Raw genomic sequence first — 20,693 nt, 5'->3', positions numbered from 1 at the left:
AGTTTCCATTTGGATTTATTTGGCGTCTGTGGTATACTACAACTTGTAACCTGCACTCTGCTTTCCGGTTTGGTTTTTCAACATATATATATATATATATATATATATATATATATATATATATATGTATATAGTGTGTGTGTGTGTGTGTGCATATGTGTGTATGTATATATATATATATATATATATATATATATATATATATATATATGTGTGTGTGTGTGTGTGTGTGTGTGTGTGTGTGTGTGTGTGTGTGTGTATATATATATATACACACACACACACACATACACAAACACTTATGGTTTCACTTTATAATCTCAAAATACTGAAATATCGAATTTCAGTACCTCGGGACCATAAACCCGAATTTTCAAAATACTGAAACCCCAAAAGCGTGAAATTCAAAATTGCGAAAGTAAACACACCATACACCACACAACACATACACCATCCTTCCCACACTACAACAAACAAAACACACACAAACACAAATAAACAAACCTACCCTACAAATAGGCAGGGGGGCAAGCCCCCTGCAACCCATATGTGGGGGGCTGCGTCCCCCACCGCCCCGCTCTTATATATACTAACTCCGAGGTCGCACCTAACAGAAAAAGACAGTATACTCACCACTACACAGTTCCCTCGCGCACACACACACATCGCATATATACAAACACCACCACTTTCTACACTTAAACACTCATACTTTTACCTGCTTACCCTAACCCACACCTAAACCTTCCGAACACACTCACATACACTCAAATATCTACCCAAAACCCTTAAAAATATATTCATGTACCTTAATCTCCAGCCAAATACACACACCAAACCGTACATCAGGCACACAATACATCCCACGTCACGTATCGGAACACCATAGTCGTGACTTCTACATTTTCGGATTCGCGGTTTCGCTATTTTAGAAATTCGACTTTATGGTCTCAAGACACTGAAATTCAGTATTTCGAGATTATAAAGTGAAACCATATAAACATATATATGTGTGTGCATGTATGTGTATGTGTGTGTATATATATATATATATATATATATATATATATATATATATATATATATATATACACACACACACGTGTGTGTGTGTGTGTGTGTGTGTGTGTGTGTGTGTGTGTGTGTGTGTTTAAATGAAGTATAAATTATCAACTGTATTCTCACAGATAGATGGTCCACTGCAGGACTTTCCTTCATGGATACCTGGAAGGGTAACACTTCTCTTTTACTCAAACTTCAGCATTTTTTCAGCAAACTCCCACATTTGATAATGTGCACTCACCCATACGATGCATTCTGTGATTTAATGCACCAGACATATTAGCACAATCATCCATTTGTCCCTATTCACTAGTGAGTATCTCTCTGCAAATCAAAACACACCACATTATACAGCAAGAAATGCAAAAATATGCATTCACCCAAGTTCGAAAGCTGCTGCTAACAAGATACTCATTTACAGGAAGATAGTAGGAGGGTACGTCTTACCCATGAAAGGAGAGAACTGCTTGAAATTACTACTCTGCATTCATTCCAGTCATAGATGCACAGATGTATCAGGATGAAAGCAGAAGAAAAATGCCCAAGGTTAGACCTCAGATGGATAAGTCCTGGAGAACAGACTCCTGGTAAGTGGCCTGAATCCTCAAGGTTGTTTTACAGACAGTAACAGTCCTTGGTTCTCTGGTTCGATTCTCGGCTGGGATGCCTTCTGTGCAGAGTCTGCATGTCCTCCCTGTGGTTGCGTGGGTTTCCTACGGGTGCTCCAGTTTCCTCCTACATCCCAAAGACATGCTGTAGGTGGATTGGACACACTAAAATTGGTCCTAGGTGTGAGTGAGTGTGTGTGTGTGTGTGTGTGTGTGTGTGTGTGTGTGTGTGTGTGTGTGTGTGTGTGTGTGTGTGTGTGTGCCTTCTGTGGAAGGTTAGGCACCGGGCTGGCAACTCAACACTGTCAAACTCCACTGCCAATCATGAGCGGACAGGTGATCCGCTGTGGTGACCCCTAACTGGGAAAAGCCGAAAGAAGAAGAACAGTTCACGAAAGTGTGTACTAAGCAACAAGCTGACACAATAAAAACATCTGCAAGAAAGAAGGCCACAGTTCTGGTAGAGTGGGCCATGAGAACACCAAAAGGAAACTGGCATAAAATAAGGCAGACAGCAATCAGCTTGGAGCATCTCTGCTTTCCAAACGCATGTCTCTCCTTACTCAGAGCAAGGAGGAGCAATGAGATTGTCCTCATAAACTCATGTATCCTTTCTCTACTATGAGCTTCTGGTAAATATTCAAGGTTTTTGTTGGTGTGTGCCAACCCAATTAAAGGTGACAGAATGACTGACCCATGTAAACCTTTGAAACCACCTTCAGGAGGGAAGCACAGGTTCAAGCCGAGGGATATCCAGTCCTTATGGAAGACCTGATGTGTCTCCCTAAGTCTGAGCATAAGATGACTGAAACTGTTAGGAAACCTTCTAATTGGTAGGCCTGTGTCTTCAGTAAAATTGGTTCCTAGCTTGAGTGGAGCTGCACCCTATATCATTCCAGTTATTTAGCCTGCAGTTGATTCTGACTTACCTCAGATACATATACAATATGGGGTTTAGTAATTCTATGGTGAAAGTGCATCTGTCAGCTGTTTCTGTGCATCATGACTTTGTGCAGGGCAAAACTGTGATCTAGCACTGGCTGATTAAACAGCTCCTGAGTGAGGTGGGAGGTTGTCATAATGGCTGAGGTGTATACCTTACAGACACAAGGTGCAAGGCTTGATTCTCAAATGGGGTAATTGGTTAGGCTTAAAATAACCTATAAGGGCAATTAGCCTAGTACTAATCTATGAACATCTATGATGCATTTCCTCTTCCTGTTTAAGAACCTTTACTTCCCCATGTGATCCCAACGTCATGACAGACAGACTTGGCCACCTGCCATTTGAGCCTGTTAGCTTAGTGACACTAAAGCTTTGAAGAAAACTTACTTTCTGGTGACCATCAGCACTAGGCAACTAAGCTGGCTGCCAGATTTGTATATTAATATCAGAATCACTTTTACAGCAATGTACCCTGACTAAAGTACAGTTGTGTACACTTACCATAAATGTAGATGTTCGAGTGTATTCACTGTTGTAGTCATTACATTTGGGTAATCTGCTGGCAGGTTGCCCTCAGTAGGCCTGATTTCCAAAGTCTTGGGTCCTGCGTCGGTTGCTGTCTCCTCTTCCATGACGTCAGGTCGTCAGGGGTATAAAACAGGCAACCAACGCCATTTTCTTTAGGTTTTCTTGCCCCAGATGTCAGGTGCCCCCAAAAAGGTAGCAAAAAAAAAAAAAAATATATATATATATATATATATATATATATATATATATATATATATATATATATATATATACATATACTATATATACATGCATCAATACAAACTTTACCTTCATCTACAAGCAAATACGCCACATAGGTTGTAGAAGATAGAGAAGGAAAGATAAACTCCAGAATGAAAGGGGGATGGCGGGCAGGTAACCTGGACTGCAACAGTGAATACACTCGAACATCTACATTTATGTTAAGTGTAAACAACTGTACTATGTTCTTTGTGTTTCACTCTTGCAGTCATTACATTTGGGTAGAATTCAAAAGCTATGGATGGGAGGCTGGAGCTAAACAGCATTAGGTGCGGCTATAAGGCCCTGCAGATCTGCAGTGGCAAAGCCTGCCCTGGACTTAGAGTAGAGAAGCAAATGATAATGTTTTGTAAAGGTGTGAACAGAATTCCAAGTAGCAGCCTCTAGAATGTCTTTGGTTGGTACTCCTCTGAGAAAGGCTGCTGATGTAGCTGCAGCTCTGGTGGAATGAGACCTAATGCCCTTGGCACAGGTTTGCCATGGTGTAAGTAGCAGAAACGAATGCAGTGGCTTATCCACTTTGAAATAGTCTGCTTTGAAATAGCCTTTCCTTCTGATCCTGCAGCATATGTCACTAGTAACTGCTCAGTTTTTCTTAGAGCTTTAGTCCTGCTCAAGTAAAATCTTCGCTGTCTGTGTATGTCCAAGGAAAGCAGAATTCTCTCCCCCTTGTTCTGTGGATTTGGATAAAAGGTTGGCAGATGAATAGTTTGGTTAAGAGCCACACTGGAAACCACCTTAGGCATAAATGAAGGATTTGTCCTCAGAGTCACCCTGTCTGGGTACAATATGATAAAAGGCTCCACAACCATGAGGGCCTGTAGCTCTGAGACTCTTCTTGCTGAAGTAATTGCTAGGAGCAGAGTTGTTTTCCATGATAAGAACTTTATATCTGCAGTAGCAGCTGGTTCAAATGGAGGCAGGGTGAGCTTTTCCAACACATAATTGAGGTCCCATGCAGGTATTGGTGATCTTCTGGGAGGCGTTAAATTTTTGGCTCCTCTAAGATACTGCTTTAGTAAAGGATGAGAAAAGATTGGTGGCTCTGTATTTTAATGAGCCAAAATGTCAGAAGCATGGATTTTTACTGATGAGGAAGATAGGTCTTTGTCAAGCATCTCAGTCAAGTATTGTAATATCTGAGGAATATTTGGTTATGCTGTATCAGTTCCTTGTGCTTGATTCCAAGCACAGAATCTCTTCCATTTGTCAGCATAAGATTTTCTAGTACTAGACCTTCTGGCTTCCAAAATGACATCCATCACAGCTTTACTGAGAGGTGGTGTTTGCATAACTACATGATCAGCCATGCTGCCAGGTTCAGTGCTTGGAGTTGATTGTGCAGGATCTGATTGTTTTGCTGGGACAGTAGTTGAGGTCCTTGAGGTAAGGTCCAAGCTGGGTATTGAGACAAGTTCTTTAGGACTGGGTACCAGTATTGTCGGGGCCAGTCCGGAGCAATTAGTATCATCTTTTTTCTCTTGTCTGACTTTTAGTAGGACCCTGGGAAGAAGAGGCAGAGGAGGAAAGGCATAAAGTGATAGTTTTTTACAACTGAAGGATAGGGCGTCCACTTTCCATGCTTGTCTGTGATAAGTCCTTGTGCTGAATCTTTTCAACTGATAATTTTGAGGAGAGGCAAATAGATCTATGCCCGGGCTCCCCCACTTCTTTGTTATCATGCTGAAGACTTCTGGATCTAATTTCCACTTGTGAGGGTCCATAAGGCTTCTGCTTAAATCATCTGCCAGAGTATTTTGTTTTCCTGGCAGGAATTGAGCTTGAAGATGTATTTGGTAAGTCAAAGCTGTGTCCCACAGTGCCATGGCTAATCTGCAAAGGGGGTATGCGTGCCCCCTGCTTGTTTATATACCACATAACCGTGGTGTTGTCCGTCTTTATCAGAAGTTGTCCTGGATGAAGCAAGTCCTTGAAGGCTGTCAGGGCATTTTGAACAGCTAGCATCTCTTTTTGGTTGATATGGAGATGCATTTGTTTTGGGGTCCACATGCCCTGAATGCATCTTCCTGCCATGTTTTCCCCCCATGCATAATCTGATGCGTCTGTTGTAAAGGTATGGCTGGCAGGGGGTAGAGTAAAGGCTCATCCCATGTTTTGGTGACATGCCTTTGCCCACCATAGAAACTCCTGCTGTAGGCAGGGAATGAGAGGAATCATTGTTTCCAGACTGTGACAACGTTGACTCCATAAACTTTTTAGGTACCAATGAAGTTTCCTCATATGCAGTCTTGCATATGGAATCAGTAGGATGCAGGATGCCATGAAGCCCAAAGCCTGCAGAGTTTGTCTTGCAGATAACTGGATTTTTGTTGCCATCAGTTTGAAGTAAGTAGTCAGTTGCCTTTGTTTGTCTGGCGTGAGGAAAGCCATCTGGGCAATTGTATTTAAGCTTGCACCCAGGAATGTTATCTTTTCAGAGGGTATCAGTTGTGATTTCTTTTCATTTATTATGTACCCTAGGCATGTTAGAAGCCTTTTCACAAACGCAAGGGGTTGAAGAAGAATGTCCTTGTTCTCTGCTTGAATGAGACAGTTGTCCAAGAAAGGATATATCTGTATACTTCTTTGTCTGTAAAAAGCAATTACTGGTGCCAGGCACTTTGTAAAGACCCTGGGCGCAGTAGATAAGCCAAAGGGCAGTGCAGAGAATTGGTAATGCATTAAGCCAGCCTTGAAACAGAGGTATCTTCTGAACGATTCCTTTATTGGGACATGCAGGTATGCCTCTTTTAGGTCTAATGTCACCAGCCAAGCATTCTTGCCCAGCATGGGCAGAAGCTTCTGCAAAGTCAGCATTTTGAATTTTGGAATGTTCAGGTATGTGTTCAAAATTGATAAATCCAGTATTGGCTACCAGGCCTTGTCCATTCTGGGTACCAAGAACAGTCGAGTAAAAACCTTGTCCTTTTTCCTGTTCTGGTACTGGCTGAATAGCCCCCATATCCATGAGGGACATAACCTGTTTCTGTGCCTCTGCCCACTGATTTTTTGGCAGATCCAGTCAACCATTTGCCATTGGTAGAGTATGGAAATGGAATCTGTATCCCTGTGATACTATGTTTAGCACCCACTTGTCCTGGGTTATTAACTGCCAATTTTGAGCAAAAAGTGCTAATTTTCCCCCTAAGGGTGCTGCCAAAAAGTAGGTGCTTGGTGAAGGCAGAGGGAAGTCACTGGGACTGTTTTCTGTAGGGTTGCGCTTCATCTCCTCCAGATTTGGAGGTAGAAGCACCCCATTGTTTTGACCTGTAAGAGTCTTGTGCCTGGTATCTGGAACCCTTAGGGCATCTGGTTTTGCCCCTTTGAGCTCTGTCGGACACAGGAAAGGACCAATTGTTTGTAGGCCAGTGTCTACTGAATCTTGGTGGCTGCACCTGTAAAAAGTCTATTACAGTTTGCATAGCTTTGTCTTCCATTTTCTTTAAAACCTCTTCTGCCTTAATACCAAATAGAGTATCATGCTGTAAAGGTGCCTTAATACCAAGTAGAGTATCATGCTGTAAAGGTGCATCCAGTAATTTAGCTTTAACATGATCAGGCAATTTTTGCTCTTTTAGCCAGGCATGCCTCCTAATCACAGATCCAGTAACTGCGACCCTGCAGGAGGCCTCTAAGGAATCAAAACCAAACTGCAAAGTATGCTTTCCAACTTGTTCAGCTGCATGCAATAATTCCTGCAGTTCTTTATTTTCTGCACATTCAGAAATCAACATAATTTTCTGTTTTAGCAATCCCATAACATGTTGTTGATACTTGAGCATATGAAACTGGCAGTTTAAGTTCCCAATTGCCAAGGTTGCAGATGTAAACCTTCTTTCCCTATCTATCCAGTGCCTTTGAATCTCTGTCAGAGGGGGTAGGATATTTTGCTGTTGAGGCCTTAACTCCCTTTGGACCCTGTGAAATAGTTTCAGGGTCAGCAGCAGGGTTTCTAAATAAAAATTTGTGCGAGTCAAGGACCCTGTAATATCTGTCAGGCTTGCTGGGAGCCAGAGGTAAAGAGTCAGGAGTCAAGCTTGACACTGAAAACACATCATCCACAATGTCTAAAACAGGGGGTACTGCTAAAGGCCTGTGCTGAGGGAGAAGAAGGAAATCCCTGAGTCTCTTTTTTGATTCTGAGAAATCTTGACTCTCCCAGTGAAAATGCTCCCTCAAAGTATGTAAGGTTTCTCCAAATGAATAATCCTCAGGAGATGATGCAGATGGGATAGACTCCTCTGCATCAGAATCCTCATAGGGAGGTATAGATAATTCCTGATCAGAAGAGGAATCAGAAGAAATAGAAACCTGATCTGAAGATTCATAATCAGTGTCTTGCCTAGGCCTCTTATCAGGAGGGGGTTGGGAACCCCCGATCTAGGTAATAAGGTCTTCCGCCATTTTTATCATCTGTTTTTTAGGCATAGCGGCCTGTACACGTGGCTCATGCATCAGTTTTTTAGTTTTAGAAGTTGCTTTTGTCTTTGGTTTTGCAGCTGTCGTTGGTTCTATATATAAATGTTGAGGCCTGAATACACCCTCAGAAGCTGGTGCCTGCTCAGCGGCTCCGGACCCATCCGAGGGAGATACATCCGTGGGTCCAACACTTTGAGTATCTCGCGGCGTGCCGGACTCCCCATGGGTCTCGGTAGGGGCCTGTGACTCGAAAGTAGTGGGTACCAGGGGCTGCGAAAGCGCCTCACTGAGTACCGGCGGACCGGCGACTGGCTTAGGAGAAGCTTCGCCGTCAGTTTTGGACCTCGACTGTCTCTCTCTGTCCTTTTCTGTGCGTTTTTTGTGTACTCCAGTAGTCAGATTGCTATCCAATGACATTTCTGTGTAGTTAAATCTGTTTCCAAAATATTTTGAGGCAAAAATATACCGATGCTTAATAGTGCGTTGGTTAAATCTAGTACAAAACCGACAGCCAGGCACGTTGTGATCAGGGCCTAGGCAAGGAATTCAGTATAAATGGAAATCCTTATGAGGTATTTGCTTCCCACAATTAATACAATTATTAACTTTTTCTGACATCAGTATGGAGCAAGAAAAAAAGTTTCCCCAATGGGGTACTTAGCTTTAGTGAAGACTTCAGTTCTGAAACTCGAAAATTTCAGGAGTTGGCTGACAGGCACTTGTGAAATGCTTCTGCATCGGGCACCGCGCGGCAGAAAAGCCTAAAGAAAATGGCGTCAGCGGCCTGTTTTATACCCCTGATGACCTGACGTCATGGAAGAGGAGACAGCAACCGGCGCAGGATCCAAGACGTTGGAATTCAGGCTGACTGAGGGCAACCTGCCAGCAGATTACCCGAATGTAATGACTGCAACAGTGAAACACGAAGAAAGTACAGTTTTGTACCTACCATAAATGTAGATGTCCGATAGGAATGCATCTGCAGTCCTTACAAATGGGTTGTCCTGTCGTCAGGCAGCCCTTCGGTCGGCCGGATTCTGGGTCTGGCCTCGGCTGGTGTTGCACTTCACCCGACGTCATAGCTGCAGTTATTCGGGTATAAAGGCATCAGCCGACGCCATTTTCCTCAGTGTTTCTTGCCCCAGATGCCAGGTGCCCTCTTGGAAGGCTAAATTTGGATAAATGCCAATGATTCCAAATAGTAAAGTGCAAACACAAAAAATAAGCATGTATGTACATATATACAAACAAATACACCATAATAGATTCCCCCAGCTAGCTATAAGATGGGCAAATACCCTAGGAGTACCACAGAGGGAAGGTGGGTAATCCTGACTGCAGATGCATTCCTATCGGACATCTACATTTATGGTAGGTACAAAACTGTACTATGTCCTTCAAGGATGCATCTGCAGTCCTTACAAATGGGTAGAATACCATAGCCAAACTGGGGGAGGAGGCAAAAAGAAGTTATGGTGTAGTTAAGATCCCTTGCAAAACAGCAGTGGCAAAACCTGCTCGGGATCTAGAGTATAAAGGTAAATTATAATGCTTGGCAAATGTATGCACGGAGCTCCAAGTAGCAGCCTCTAAAATGTCCTTGGTAGCCACTCCTCGTAGGAAAGCTGTGGTAGTGGCTGTAGCCCTTGTAGAGTGAGGCCTGATGTGTACTGGAGTTTCCTTTCCATGGTAGGAGTAACAAAATCTAATGCAATTTCCTATCCACTTTGAGATTGTCTGTTTTGAAATTGCTTTTCCTTCCATCCCTGTTGCATATGCTACCAGTAGCTGGTCAGTTTTTCTATTGCCTTTGGTCCTGTCCAGGTAGTAGCGTAATTGTCTATGTACATCCAAGGTATGCAAAAGTCTTTCCCACCTGTTCTGTGGGTTGGGGAAGAATGTAGGTAGGTGGATAGCCTGATTTAAAGATACTCTGGAGACCACCTTAGGCATAAAAGTAGGATTTGTTCTCATGGACACTCTATCTTGATGAAAGATCAGGAAGGGTTGTACTGCCATTAATGCCTGTAGCTCAGATACCCTTCTTGCTGAAGTGATTGCCAGCAGGAAAGCAGTTTTCCATGATAAGTATTGCAATTCTGCTGTTGCTGCTGGTTCGAAAGGAGGAAGTGTCAATTTTTCTAGCACAAAGTTCAAGTCCCATGCTGGCAATGGTGGCTTCCTAGGAGGTTTTACATTTTTAATTCCTCTCAGAAACTGCCTGAGCAGAGGATGTGAGAAGACTGGAGGATCCAAGTCGTATTCTGCTGAAATAGCTGATGCATGAATCTTAATGGAAGAATAGGACAGCCCTTTGTGGAAGAGCTCTGCCAAGTATTCCAGGATGTTGGCTATGTTTACCAGTGACACATCTTCTCCTTTTGCAGTACTCCAAATGAGATATCTTTTCCATTTTGCTGAATAATTTTTCCTTGTTGAGGGTCTGCGAGCCTCCAGGATAATGTATTTAACCCTTTGGGATAAATTTGGGTTAATTGGCCTTATGCAATGTTCCAGGCAGTCAGCTGCAGCGTTTTCAGGTTTGGATGCAGGATGTTGTAGTTGTTTTGTGTTAACAGCAAGGGAACCAGGGGTAGGGTCCATATTTGTTCCCGAGACATGCTCCTCAGTAATGGGTACCAATGTTGCCTTGGCCAGTCTGGAGCTATCAGAATGATCCTTGGACGGTCCTCTTTGATCTTCAAAAGCACCTTGTGCATCAAAGGAAGTGGTGGGAATGCATATGCTGTCAGGTTTTTCCAACTGAAAGATAGGGAGTCCACCTTCCAAGCAAGTGGGTGGTACGTCCTTGTGCAGAATTTCTTTAGCTGGTGATTGTGTGGGGATGCAAATAAGTCTATTTCTGGGAGTCCCCATTTTCTTGTAATGGTTTTGAAGATGTCCGGATGCAGCATCCATTCGTGGGCATCCGTGGTAGTCCTGCTTAATATGTCTGCTAGAATGTTTTCTTTTCCTGGTACAAAAATTGCTTGTAACTGAATGTTGTAGCTCAGGGCCACATTCCAGAGGTCCAGTGCCAGCCGGCATAGAGGGTAAGAATGTGTGCCTCCCTGTTTGTTGATGTACCACATAACTGTGGTGTTGTCTGTCCTTATCATCAATTGACCTTGTTGGAGAAATGGTCTGAATGTCTGAATTGCCAGTTTTACTGCCAGCATTTCCTTTAGATTTATATGTAGGTGCAGCTGGTCTGGAGTCCATAAACCTTGTATGCACTTGTCCAGCATGTGGGCCCCCCAACCGAGGTCTGAGGCGTCCGTCGTGATGGTTTGGCTTGGTTGAGTGCTGTGGAAGGGCAATCCTGTGTTTGATTGACAGGCCTGAGCCCACCATAGGAATTCTTGCTTCAGGCATGGAATTATTGGAATTTGAGTTTCTAGGCTGTGCTTGTGTTGAGATCATAAATTCCTTAGGTACCACTGTAACTTTCTCATATGCAGTCTGGCATGTGGAACCAATATTATGCAGGATGCCATGAAGCCCAAGGCTTGCAGGACATTTCTTGCTGTTAGATGGTTCTGCTTTGTTAATGCCAAGAAGTAGAGAGGTAGTTGCTCCTGTTTTTCTACTGTTAGGAATGCCATTTGTTTTGTTGTGTCCAGCTCTGCACCCAAAAAGGTTATCCTTTGGGATGGTGTCAGCCTTGACTTTTTTTATATTGACTGTATATCCCAGTGCTTGCAGTAGGTAAATGACCCTTTTCAAGTCTTCTGCTAGCTTGTTTTTGTTGTCCGCTTGTATCAGGCAGTCGTCCAGGTAAGGGTATATTTGGATTCCCTGAAGCCTGCAATGAGCAATTACTGATGCCAGGCATTTCGTGAACACTCTGGGTGCAGTAAATAAGCCAAAGGCAATGCTGAGAATTGATAATGCTCTGATCCTGCAAGAAATCTGAGGTATCTTCTGCAATTTGGTCGTATGGGGACGTGCAGGTATGCCTCCTTGAGATCTAGAGTTACCAGCCAAGACTCCTTGCCCAGCATGGGAAGAAGCTGCTGTAGAGTCAGCATTTTGAATTTTGGAACAATGAGGAATGTGTTTAAAGCGGACAGGTCGAGAATAGGTCTCCATTTGCTCTCTTTTCTTGGTACCAGGAAGAGTCTGGAGTAAAATCCCTTTCCTTGCTCCATAGATGGTACCTTTTCCACAGCTCTCATCTTTAATAATTGAGATATTTGTTTTAGAGCTTCTGCCTTTTGATTTGGAGGTAGGTTTGGCATTCCTCTCTTCCCTGGTAGAGTATGGAAGTGAAACCTGTAACCTTGGTCTATTGTCTGCAAAATCCACTTGTCTCTTGTGATGTAATGCCAATTTGTTGAAAATAAGGCTAGCTTTCCGCCTAAGGGTGCTTCTAGTTGTTCCCTGGTAGGCGGTGCCAGAGCCAAGTCACTGTGATTGTCCTGTAGTTGCGGTGGTGGCTGTGTCTGTACCTCGCTGGTTGTTACCCTGCCACTGGCGTCCCCTGTAGGCACCTCTGGATTGGCTTCTGCCTCTTGAACGCCTATTCCTGCCTCTCTGAGCTCTGGAGGAGTCTGGAAAGGACCAATTCTTGGAGGGCCAATTCCTGCTAACCCTTGGAGGTTGGACCTGTAAGAAATCTTTCACTGTTTGGACAGATTTTGCCTTCTCTTCCATCTTCTTCAGCACCTGTTGTGCAGGAGAGCCAAACAAATTGATCTTATCCATGGGAGCATCTAATAGCTTTGATTTGATATGGTCTGGTAATGCCTGCTCTTTTAACCATGCATGCCTTCTGATAACAGTGCCAGTCATGGCTGATCTAAAGAAGGCCTCCAGTGCATCATAGCCGCATTTTAAAGAATGGTTACTGACTTGCTGAATGTTATGTACCATTTCCTGCACAGATTTTTTGTCTAATGGTTCATCCGAGGACAGCTTTTTGGTTAACTGGTCTAGCATGAATTCTTGATACTGGATCATGTGAAATTGACAGTTCAAGGCCCTAGCTGCAAGAGTAGCAGAAGTGTAAACTTTTTTACCCCATCTCTCTAATGACCTGGATTCCCTTTCAGAGGGGAGGGGGTTTTGGCAGAGGTAGCAGCTACAGCCTTAGGTCCTTGGGAGATAGTCTCGGGATCTGCAAAAGGAGCCTTATACAAATGGTGATGCGTGTCCGGGACCCTGTAGTACCTATCGGGCTTAGCAGGGGCCGGAGGTAGAGAGTCAGGAGCAGTACAAGCATCATTAAATGCATCATCTACAACAGAAAGAACTGGAGGTATGGCTAAAGGCCTATGTTGTGGTAAATGCAGAAAGGTTCTAAGCCTTTTTCTGGAGTCTGAAAAATCCTGGCCCTGCCACTGAAATTGTTCCCTCATAGCATGCAAGGTTTCCCCAAAGGAAAATTCCTCGGCGGAGAGGCAGAAGGGATGGACTCTTCAGCATCAGAGTCTTCATAAGGGGAGAAAGGAGCCTCTGGAGGGTCTGTGTCATTTGAATCATCAGAGGAATCATCTGTAGAAACTGGCTCAGGGGGCTCTGCTCTAGGCCTCTTCTCTGGAGGTGGGTGAGAGGCCCTGTCTGGTTGAGGTTGGGATCCCCGGATTAAAGAAATGAGATCCTCTGCTAAACTAAGCATTTGTGAACTAGAGCTAGGCCTGTGAGAGGGGGTCTTAGCAGGCACAGTTTTAGTAGTTTTAGCTGCTTTAGCCCTGGCAAAGGCCTTAATGGACATGGCTGCAGGTGGCCTAGCAGCTCCACGTGCAGGGGTAGAAATATCCAAGGGAATAGTGTCAGATAATTCCTGAGAAACTGCAACAGCAGGAAGGATTTCAGAAGCCGATTCCACCAGGTTGGAAGAGGCCTCGGTAGAAGGTAAGTTTTCGGCTGAAGGAAGAACCAGCCGAAACCGAGACACCCGCGGTTGGCTTAACCGCGGTTTCGGCCGAAACCGCGGACCGCGGGTGTCGGTCCTTTTCCTTGCGCTTTTTAGATATTTGCGTAGTCGGAGGATCCGACGGCATAATATAAGCAAAATCGGAGCCGAAAAACTCCTCAGCAAATTCCGACCGACATCTAAGCGTCTGTCGATTAAAAGAAGCACAGGCTAGACAAGCTGCTACGTCGTGGTCTGGGCCTAAACAAGGTAAGCAGTAAGAGTGGAAATCTTTATGAGGTATTTGTTTCCCACAAGTTAAACAGTTATTCACTTTTTCTGACATCGGCTGAGGCAGGAAAGAGTCCCCAACGGGGTACTTAGCTTTTTAGAAGTCTTCGGTAGTAGTATTCGGTAGTAATCTCTGGTTCTGACCGACCGGCACTTGCGAACAGCTTCTGCTTCGGGCGCCACGCAGCAAGAAAGACTGAGGAAAATGGCGTCGGCTGATGCCTTTATACCCGAATAACTGCAGCTATGACGTCGGGTGAAGTGCAACACCAGCCGAGGCCAGACCCAGACTTTGGAATCCGGCCGACCGAAGGGCTGCCTGACGACAGGACAACCCATTTGTAAGGACTGCAGATGCATCCTTGAAGGACATCATCTGTACAGCAATTCATCTGAAAAGATACATAAAATTCTCAACAGCAAGATACAATACCTGGTCCTGCAACTTCTGTCTTTTCCATTATTTTGTTTTCAGGAACATGCTGAATAATTTTGTTAGCAATGTCTCTTGGGTTCACCTTTTCTCCCTTTGCTTTAAGGGTCTACAAAACAAACAAAAAAATCACAGATACTGCAGAAGTCATCCAAAGCAATTCTACTGCTGTAACACTTATTACAAAAAGCTACATAGTTCCAACACTCCTTGATCTAATGAAACGTGCAGTATTGCTTTTAGGTGGTCTAAAGTAGTCTAGGACAGAATCACTTCACAATTTCTGGTCATCAAAATACATGAGCAGTAAAGTCATAACCACAGTGTTGTAGTGTGGATGATGCCTGCAATCCCTGTATATTCAACTTCAAATGTAAAAACAAGTGAAGGAATTAAAAGACTGTGGACTTACAGGTAAAAAAAAAAAAAAAAAAAAAAACACATACAAAAAAAATTAAATAAGCAACAAAAAACAAACTAAATGAACAATACAAACACCAGTGTGAATGAACTATATACAGTGTCCTATAAAGCAGCATTCCCCAACCACCGGGCCACAGGCCAGTACCATGCCATGGATTATGTGGTAGCAGGCTGCCAGGCACAAAGTGAAATGAAAAAGTGAGTGTGTGTATATCTGTGTACGAGGGTGTTTATGTGTCTCTGTCTGCATGTGAGTGAATGCGTGTATAAAACCAGAACCTATAAGTGTGTGAAAGAAGAAACTGTGCGTGTGTGTGTGTGTGTGTGTGTGTGTGTGTGTGTGTGTCTGTGTGTGTGTGAGAGTGTGTGTGTGTGTGTGTGTGTGTGTGTGTGTGTGTGTGTGTGTGTGTGTGTGTGTGTGTGTGTGTGTGTGTGTGTATCCCTGGCAGCAGCAGCAATGACTGAGGTTTGTGTACCTCTTGATCATATCACTCAACCTCTTGCAAAATAAATCTGGATAGAGCCACAAATAATAGGGACAGATTTTAAATACTGGTCTTATAAACATAGGAAGTCACTAAGGTTGCCATTAGGTTTATGTACCTCTCGACCATAGTAGATCAATGTTATGCTGTTAAGCAGAACATACACTTTTTATTTATTTATTTATTGTTAATTATTGTACTTGGGAGCTTTTCTGCCTGGGTCACAGCTGAAAATGGACTTCTAGTCCAGTCGGACTGCCCAGTAAACAAATGTCAAATAAATAACTATTATACGTTTTATTATGATTTACTATGTGTGCATGATGGCTGGTTCGTGGAAAATTGTCTTACATGAAACCGATCCTTGGTGGAAAAAAGTTGGAGACTGCTGCTATAAAGACGAATACTTCAGAATTCAAGGATATTAAAAAGGCAAACCTGCTAAAATGTTATAAACCCTCTCAAAAGCCCACTGTAACATTTCCAGTTTCCATGCAGCTTCAATAGCTCATTTTATTCACATCTGCAACAAAGCACAAACCAAGCAGTCCCCAGCAGGACAACATATAATGGAAATAAAACTGAAAACTAAACCACCTGGGTAGTTTATCCATGCTAGCAAACTCTCCAATAATTGGAGAAACATGCTAGATGACTTAACAAATCACAATCTACCCAAGGACTCTCATGAAAATAATCAATATACAACTGAAAAATACCATCAGGAAAAGTTAATTTTTACATGAACTGAAAACAGAAGCTGAAATGTACAGTTGTGTACACTTACCATAAATGTAGATGTTTGAGTGTATTCACTGTTGTAGTCATTACATTTGGGTTATCTGCTTGCAGGTAGCCCACAGTCGACCTAATTAACAAAGTCTTGGGTCCTGCGTCGGTTGCTGTACCTTCTTCCATGACGTCAGGTTGTCAGGGGTATAAAACATGCAGCCGACAACATTACATCAGTTTTTCTTGCCCCAGATGTCAGGTGCCCCCCTAATGGGGAGCAATTAAATATAAAAGTACAATGATATACCTCCAACAAAAAGCAAATACACCAAAAAGGCTTTTAAGCATTGTAAAGGAAAGTAGAGGTATAGCCAAAAGAAGTTAGGGGGCTGGAGGGAGGGTAACCAAGACTGCAACAGTGAATACACTCGAACATCTGCATTTATGGTAAGTGTACACAACTGTACTATGTTCTTCGTGTTTCACTGTTGCAGTCATTACATTTGGGTAGATTCCCAAAGCTATGGTTGGGAGGTGAAATTTAGATAGCATTAGGACCAGCTATAAGGCCCTGCAAGACTGCAGTGGCAGAGCCAGCTCTGGATTTAGAGAAAATTGGCAAATGATAATGCTTGGTGAAAGTATGCACAGAACTCCAGGTAGCAGCTTCTAGGATGTCCCTGGTAGGGACGCCTCTGAGAAAGGCTGTAGAGGTAGATGCAGCCCTGGTGGAGTGAGGTCTGATCCCCTGGGGGATAGGTTTTCCATGGTGCTTACAGCAGAAATGAATGCAATGGCCTATCCATTTACAAATGGCTTGCTTTGAAATAGCCTTCCCCTCTGCCCCTGTAGCAAATGCCACCAGCAGTTGTTCAGATTTCCTTTGAGGTTTAGTCCTGTCTAAGTAGAATCCAAGTTGTCTGTGCACATCTAAGGAATGCAATATCCGTTCCCCTTTGTTCTGTGGATTGGGAAAGAAGGTTGGCAGATGAACAGACTGATTAAGAGCCACACTGGATACCACCTTGGGCATGAAGGATGGATTGGTTCTGAGGGACACCCTGTCCGCATGAAAGATGATGAAAGACTCCATTGCCATAAGGGCCTGTAATTCAGAAACCCTTCTAGCTGAAGTGATTGCTATAAGAAAAGCTGTTTTCCAAGAATGAAATTTTAAGTCTGCAGTAGCAGCTGGCTCAAAAGGAGGTAGAGTGAGTTTCTCCAAAAAAAAAGTAAAGGTCCCAGGCTGGGGTTGGAGATCTCCTGAGTGGTCTCAAATATTTTTGCCCCCTCTGAGGAACTGCTTGAGCAGTGGATGAGAGAAGAGGGGAGGTTCTGTGCTATAATGAGCTGAAATGGCTGAGGCATGGATTTTAATGGAGGAAAAAGAGAGGCCCTTGTGAAGCATCTCAGTTAAGTATTGTAAAATCTGAGGTAAAGTGGGCGCTGCTGTGCTCATCCCTTGAGATTGGTTCCCGCACAGAACCTTTTCCATTTTTCAGCATAAGATTTTCTAGTACTAAGCCTCCTTGCCTCTAAAATGATATCCATCACAGGTTTACTAAGGGATGGTAGAGGAGAAAAGTACAGTTGTGTACCTACCATAAATGTAGATGTTCGAGTGTATTCACTGTTGCAGTCCAGGTTACCCACCATCCTCTTTTTCTTTGCTGGGACTTACCTATACTTCTCTATCTTATACAACCTAAGTGGTGTATTTGCTTGTAGATGAAGGAAATGTTTATTTTACTGCATGCATAATTACTGGCATAATTTTTTAGCCTACCATTTTGGGGGCACCTGACATCTGGGGCAAGAAAAACTGAAGAAAATGGCGTCGGCTGCATCTTTTATACCCCTGGTGCACTGACATCAGGGAAGAGGCGACAGCAACCGACGCCGGACCTAGACTTTGGAATTCAGGCCGACTGCGTGTAGTCTGCCAGCAGGATAACCCAAGAGTAATGACTGCAACAGTGAAACACGATGAACATTTATGTAATAGCATGCTGCAAGGTTCAGTGTTAGAAGCTGAGGGTACAGAATCTGATTCTCCTGTTAAGACAACAGGGAAGGAGTCTGAGGCAGGTGCCATGGCGATAACCATGACACACTGCGCAGGAGGGGGTACCAGTGTTGGCATGGCCAGTCTGGAGCAATCAAAATCATCCTTGGCTTGTCCTGTTTGATTTTTAGTAGTACTTTGGAAAGCAGAGGCAGAGGGGGAAGGCATAGACTGATAGGTTTTTCCAGCTGAAGGACACAGCATCCACTTTCCAGGCTTGCTTGTGGGGAGTCCTTGTGCAAAACCTTGTCCAATTGGTAGTTCTGGGGAGATGCAAACTAGTCTGTAGAGGGGGTAAGAATGTGTACCCCCCCCTGCTTGTTTATATACCACATAACAGTGGTGTTGTCCGTCTTTACATAGGTTGTCCTGGAAGAATGTGGTCCTTGAAGGCTGTCAGAGCATTCTGTACAGCTAACATTTCTTTTTGATTGATATGCAGGTGCATTTGACTTGGATTCCATTTGCCCTGAATGCACTTCCCTGCCAGGTGAGCCTCCCATGCATAGTTTGATGTGTCTGTTGTTAGGGTTTGGGTGGCAGAGGGTGGTGTGAAAGGTAGTCCCTTGTTTTGGTGGCAGGCCTCTGCCCACCAAAGGAATTCTAGGCGTAGGCAAGGTATGATAAGAATAGTACAGTTGTGTACCTACCATAAATGTAGATGTTCGAGTGTATTCACTGTTGCAGTCATTACACTCGGGTTAGCCTGCTGGCAGGCTACCCTCAGTCGGCCTGAATTCCAAAGTCCTGGTCTGGCGTCGGCTGCTGTCGCCTCTTCCTTGACGTCAGTGCGCCAGGGGTATATAAGATGCAGCCGATACCATTTTCTTCAGTTTTTCTTGCCCCAGATGTCAGGTGCCCCCAAGAAGGTAGGCAAAAAGTACAGTTTTGTACCTACCATAAATGTAGATGTTCGAAGATCCACATTGCTGCAGTCCTTACATATGGGTAGTCCGCTGTCCTCGGTCGGCCCGAATACCAAAGTATAAGGCTGACGTCGGTCAAGGCGCTTAAAACTGACCTCAGGACGTCAGGGTACAAAAGCGCATGACCGACGTCATTTCCTCAGTCTTTTCTTGCCCCAGATGTCAGAAGGCCCTAACAAGAAAGGCCAAAGCCAAAAACCAGCAAACTAACCAACCACCCGTGCACTAACCATATTTACAATATGTACAACACAACTACACCACCACCTTCAACAACAGAGGGGAAGGAGGGAGGGTAAATTGGACTGCAGCAATGTGGATCTTCGAACATCTACATTTATGGTAGGTACAAAACTGTACTATGTTCTTCATCTCACATTGCTGCAGTCCTTACATATGGGTAGAATCCCAAAGCAGAGGTAAGGGAGGATGGCAAAACTATAAAGCATTAGGCGCTGCCAAAATGTCCTGTAAAATAGCAGTGGCAAATCCAGCCCTAGATTTAGAGTAAAGTGGAAGGTGGTAATGCTTAGAGAAAGTATGCACTGAACTCCAAGTAGCTGCTTCCAAAATATCTTTGGTAGCCACCCCCCTTAAAAAAGCTGTAGAAGTGGCAGTAGCCCTAGTGGAATGAGGCCTAATCCCAGCTGGAATCTCCTTACCATGATGGTAATAACAGAAAGCAATACAAAACCCAATCCACTTAGAAATAGATTGTTTTGAAACAGGTTTGCCCTGAGAACCCAAAGCAAAAGAAACAAACAACTGCTGAGACTGCCTGAACCCTTTAGTTCTGCTCAAATAATATCGCAACTGTCTGTGTATATCCAAAGTGTGCAAAATCCTTTCCCCTTTATTTTGGGGGTTTGCATAAAAAGTAGGCAAATGAATAGTTTGGTTTAAAGCCACACTAGAAACCACTTTAGGCATAAAAGAAGGGTTAGTACGCAAAGACACCCTATCCTTGTGGAAAATTAAGAAAGGCTCAACTGCCATAAGGGCCTGTAATTCAGAAACCCTTCTCGCAGAGGTAATGGCCAACAAAAAAGCAGTCTTCCACGATAAATATTTCAACTCTGCTGATGCTGCAGGCTCAAAAGGTTGTAGAGTGAGTTTTTCCAACACAAAATTGAGATCCCAAGCAGGAGTAGGAGCTCTACGTGGGGGTCTTATATTCTTTGCCCCTCTAAGGAATTGCTTAAATAAAGGTTGAGAAAATAATGGTGGGTCACAGTCATAGTGAGCAGAAATTGCTGCAGCATGAACCTTTATAGAGGAGAAGGACAAACCTTTGTCCAATAACTCAGTAAGGTATTGAAGTGCAACACTTAAATTAGGTTCAGAAACATCAAAGTCCTTTGCTGTACTCCAAAATAAAAATCTCCTCCATTTATCTGCGTAAACTTTCCTTGTACTAGGCCTTCTGGCCTCCAAAATAACATTCAAAACTTGTTGTGGAAGCTGAGACCCTCCAGGGTTCAAAACAGAATATGCCAGGCTGTCAGATGTAGAGAATGAAGTTTGACATTGAGTAAATGACTGTTCTCCTGAGACAGCAGGTGAGGAATCGAAGGCAAAGGCCATGGAGGCTCCGTACCAGACTTCTCAGTAATGGGTACCAGTGCTGTCGAGGCCAA

The 20,693-nt window shown here is 43.7% G+C and overlaps 1 protein-coding gene across 3 annotated transcripts in view; it reads right to left on the bottom strand.

The window, feature by feature from the left end:
* The window catches only part of RARS1 (arginyl-tRNA synthetase 1), a 1,169,219-nt gene that overhangs the window by 490,579 nt on the left and 657,947 nt on the right, over positions 1 to 20,693 (bottom strand). For all 3 annotated transcript variants that reach the window (XM_044069555.1, XM_044069556.1, XM_044069554.1), the window contains exon 4: positions 14,426 to 14,534. In XM_044069555.1, the coding sequence (XP_043925490.1) occupies positions 14,426 to 14,534 (109 nt within the window). The remainder of the gene's footprint in view (positions 1 to 14,425; positions 14,535 to 20,693) is intronic.

The sequence above is a fragment of the Protopterus annectens genome, chromosome 4.part0, assembly GCF_019279795.1.
Source record: "Protopterus annectens isolate FY-2018-M chromosome 4.part0, PAN1.0, whole genome shotgun sequence".
NCBI lineage: Eukaryota > Metazoa > Chordata > Ceratodontiformes > Protopteridae > Protopterus > Protopterus annectens.
The sequence above is the reverse complement of the archived record's forward strand: the minus strand, read 5'-3'. Positions and strand labels throughout refer to the sequence as shown.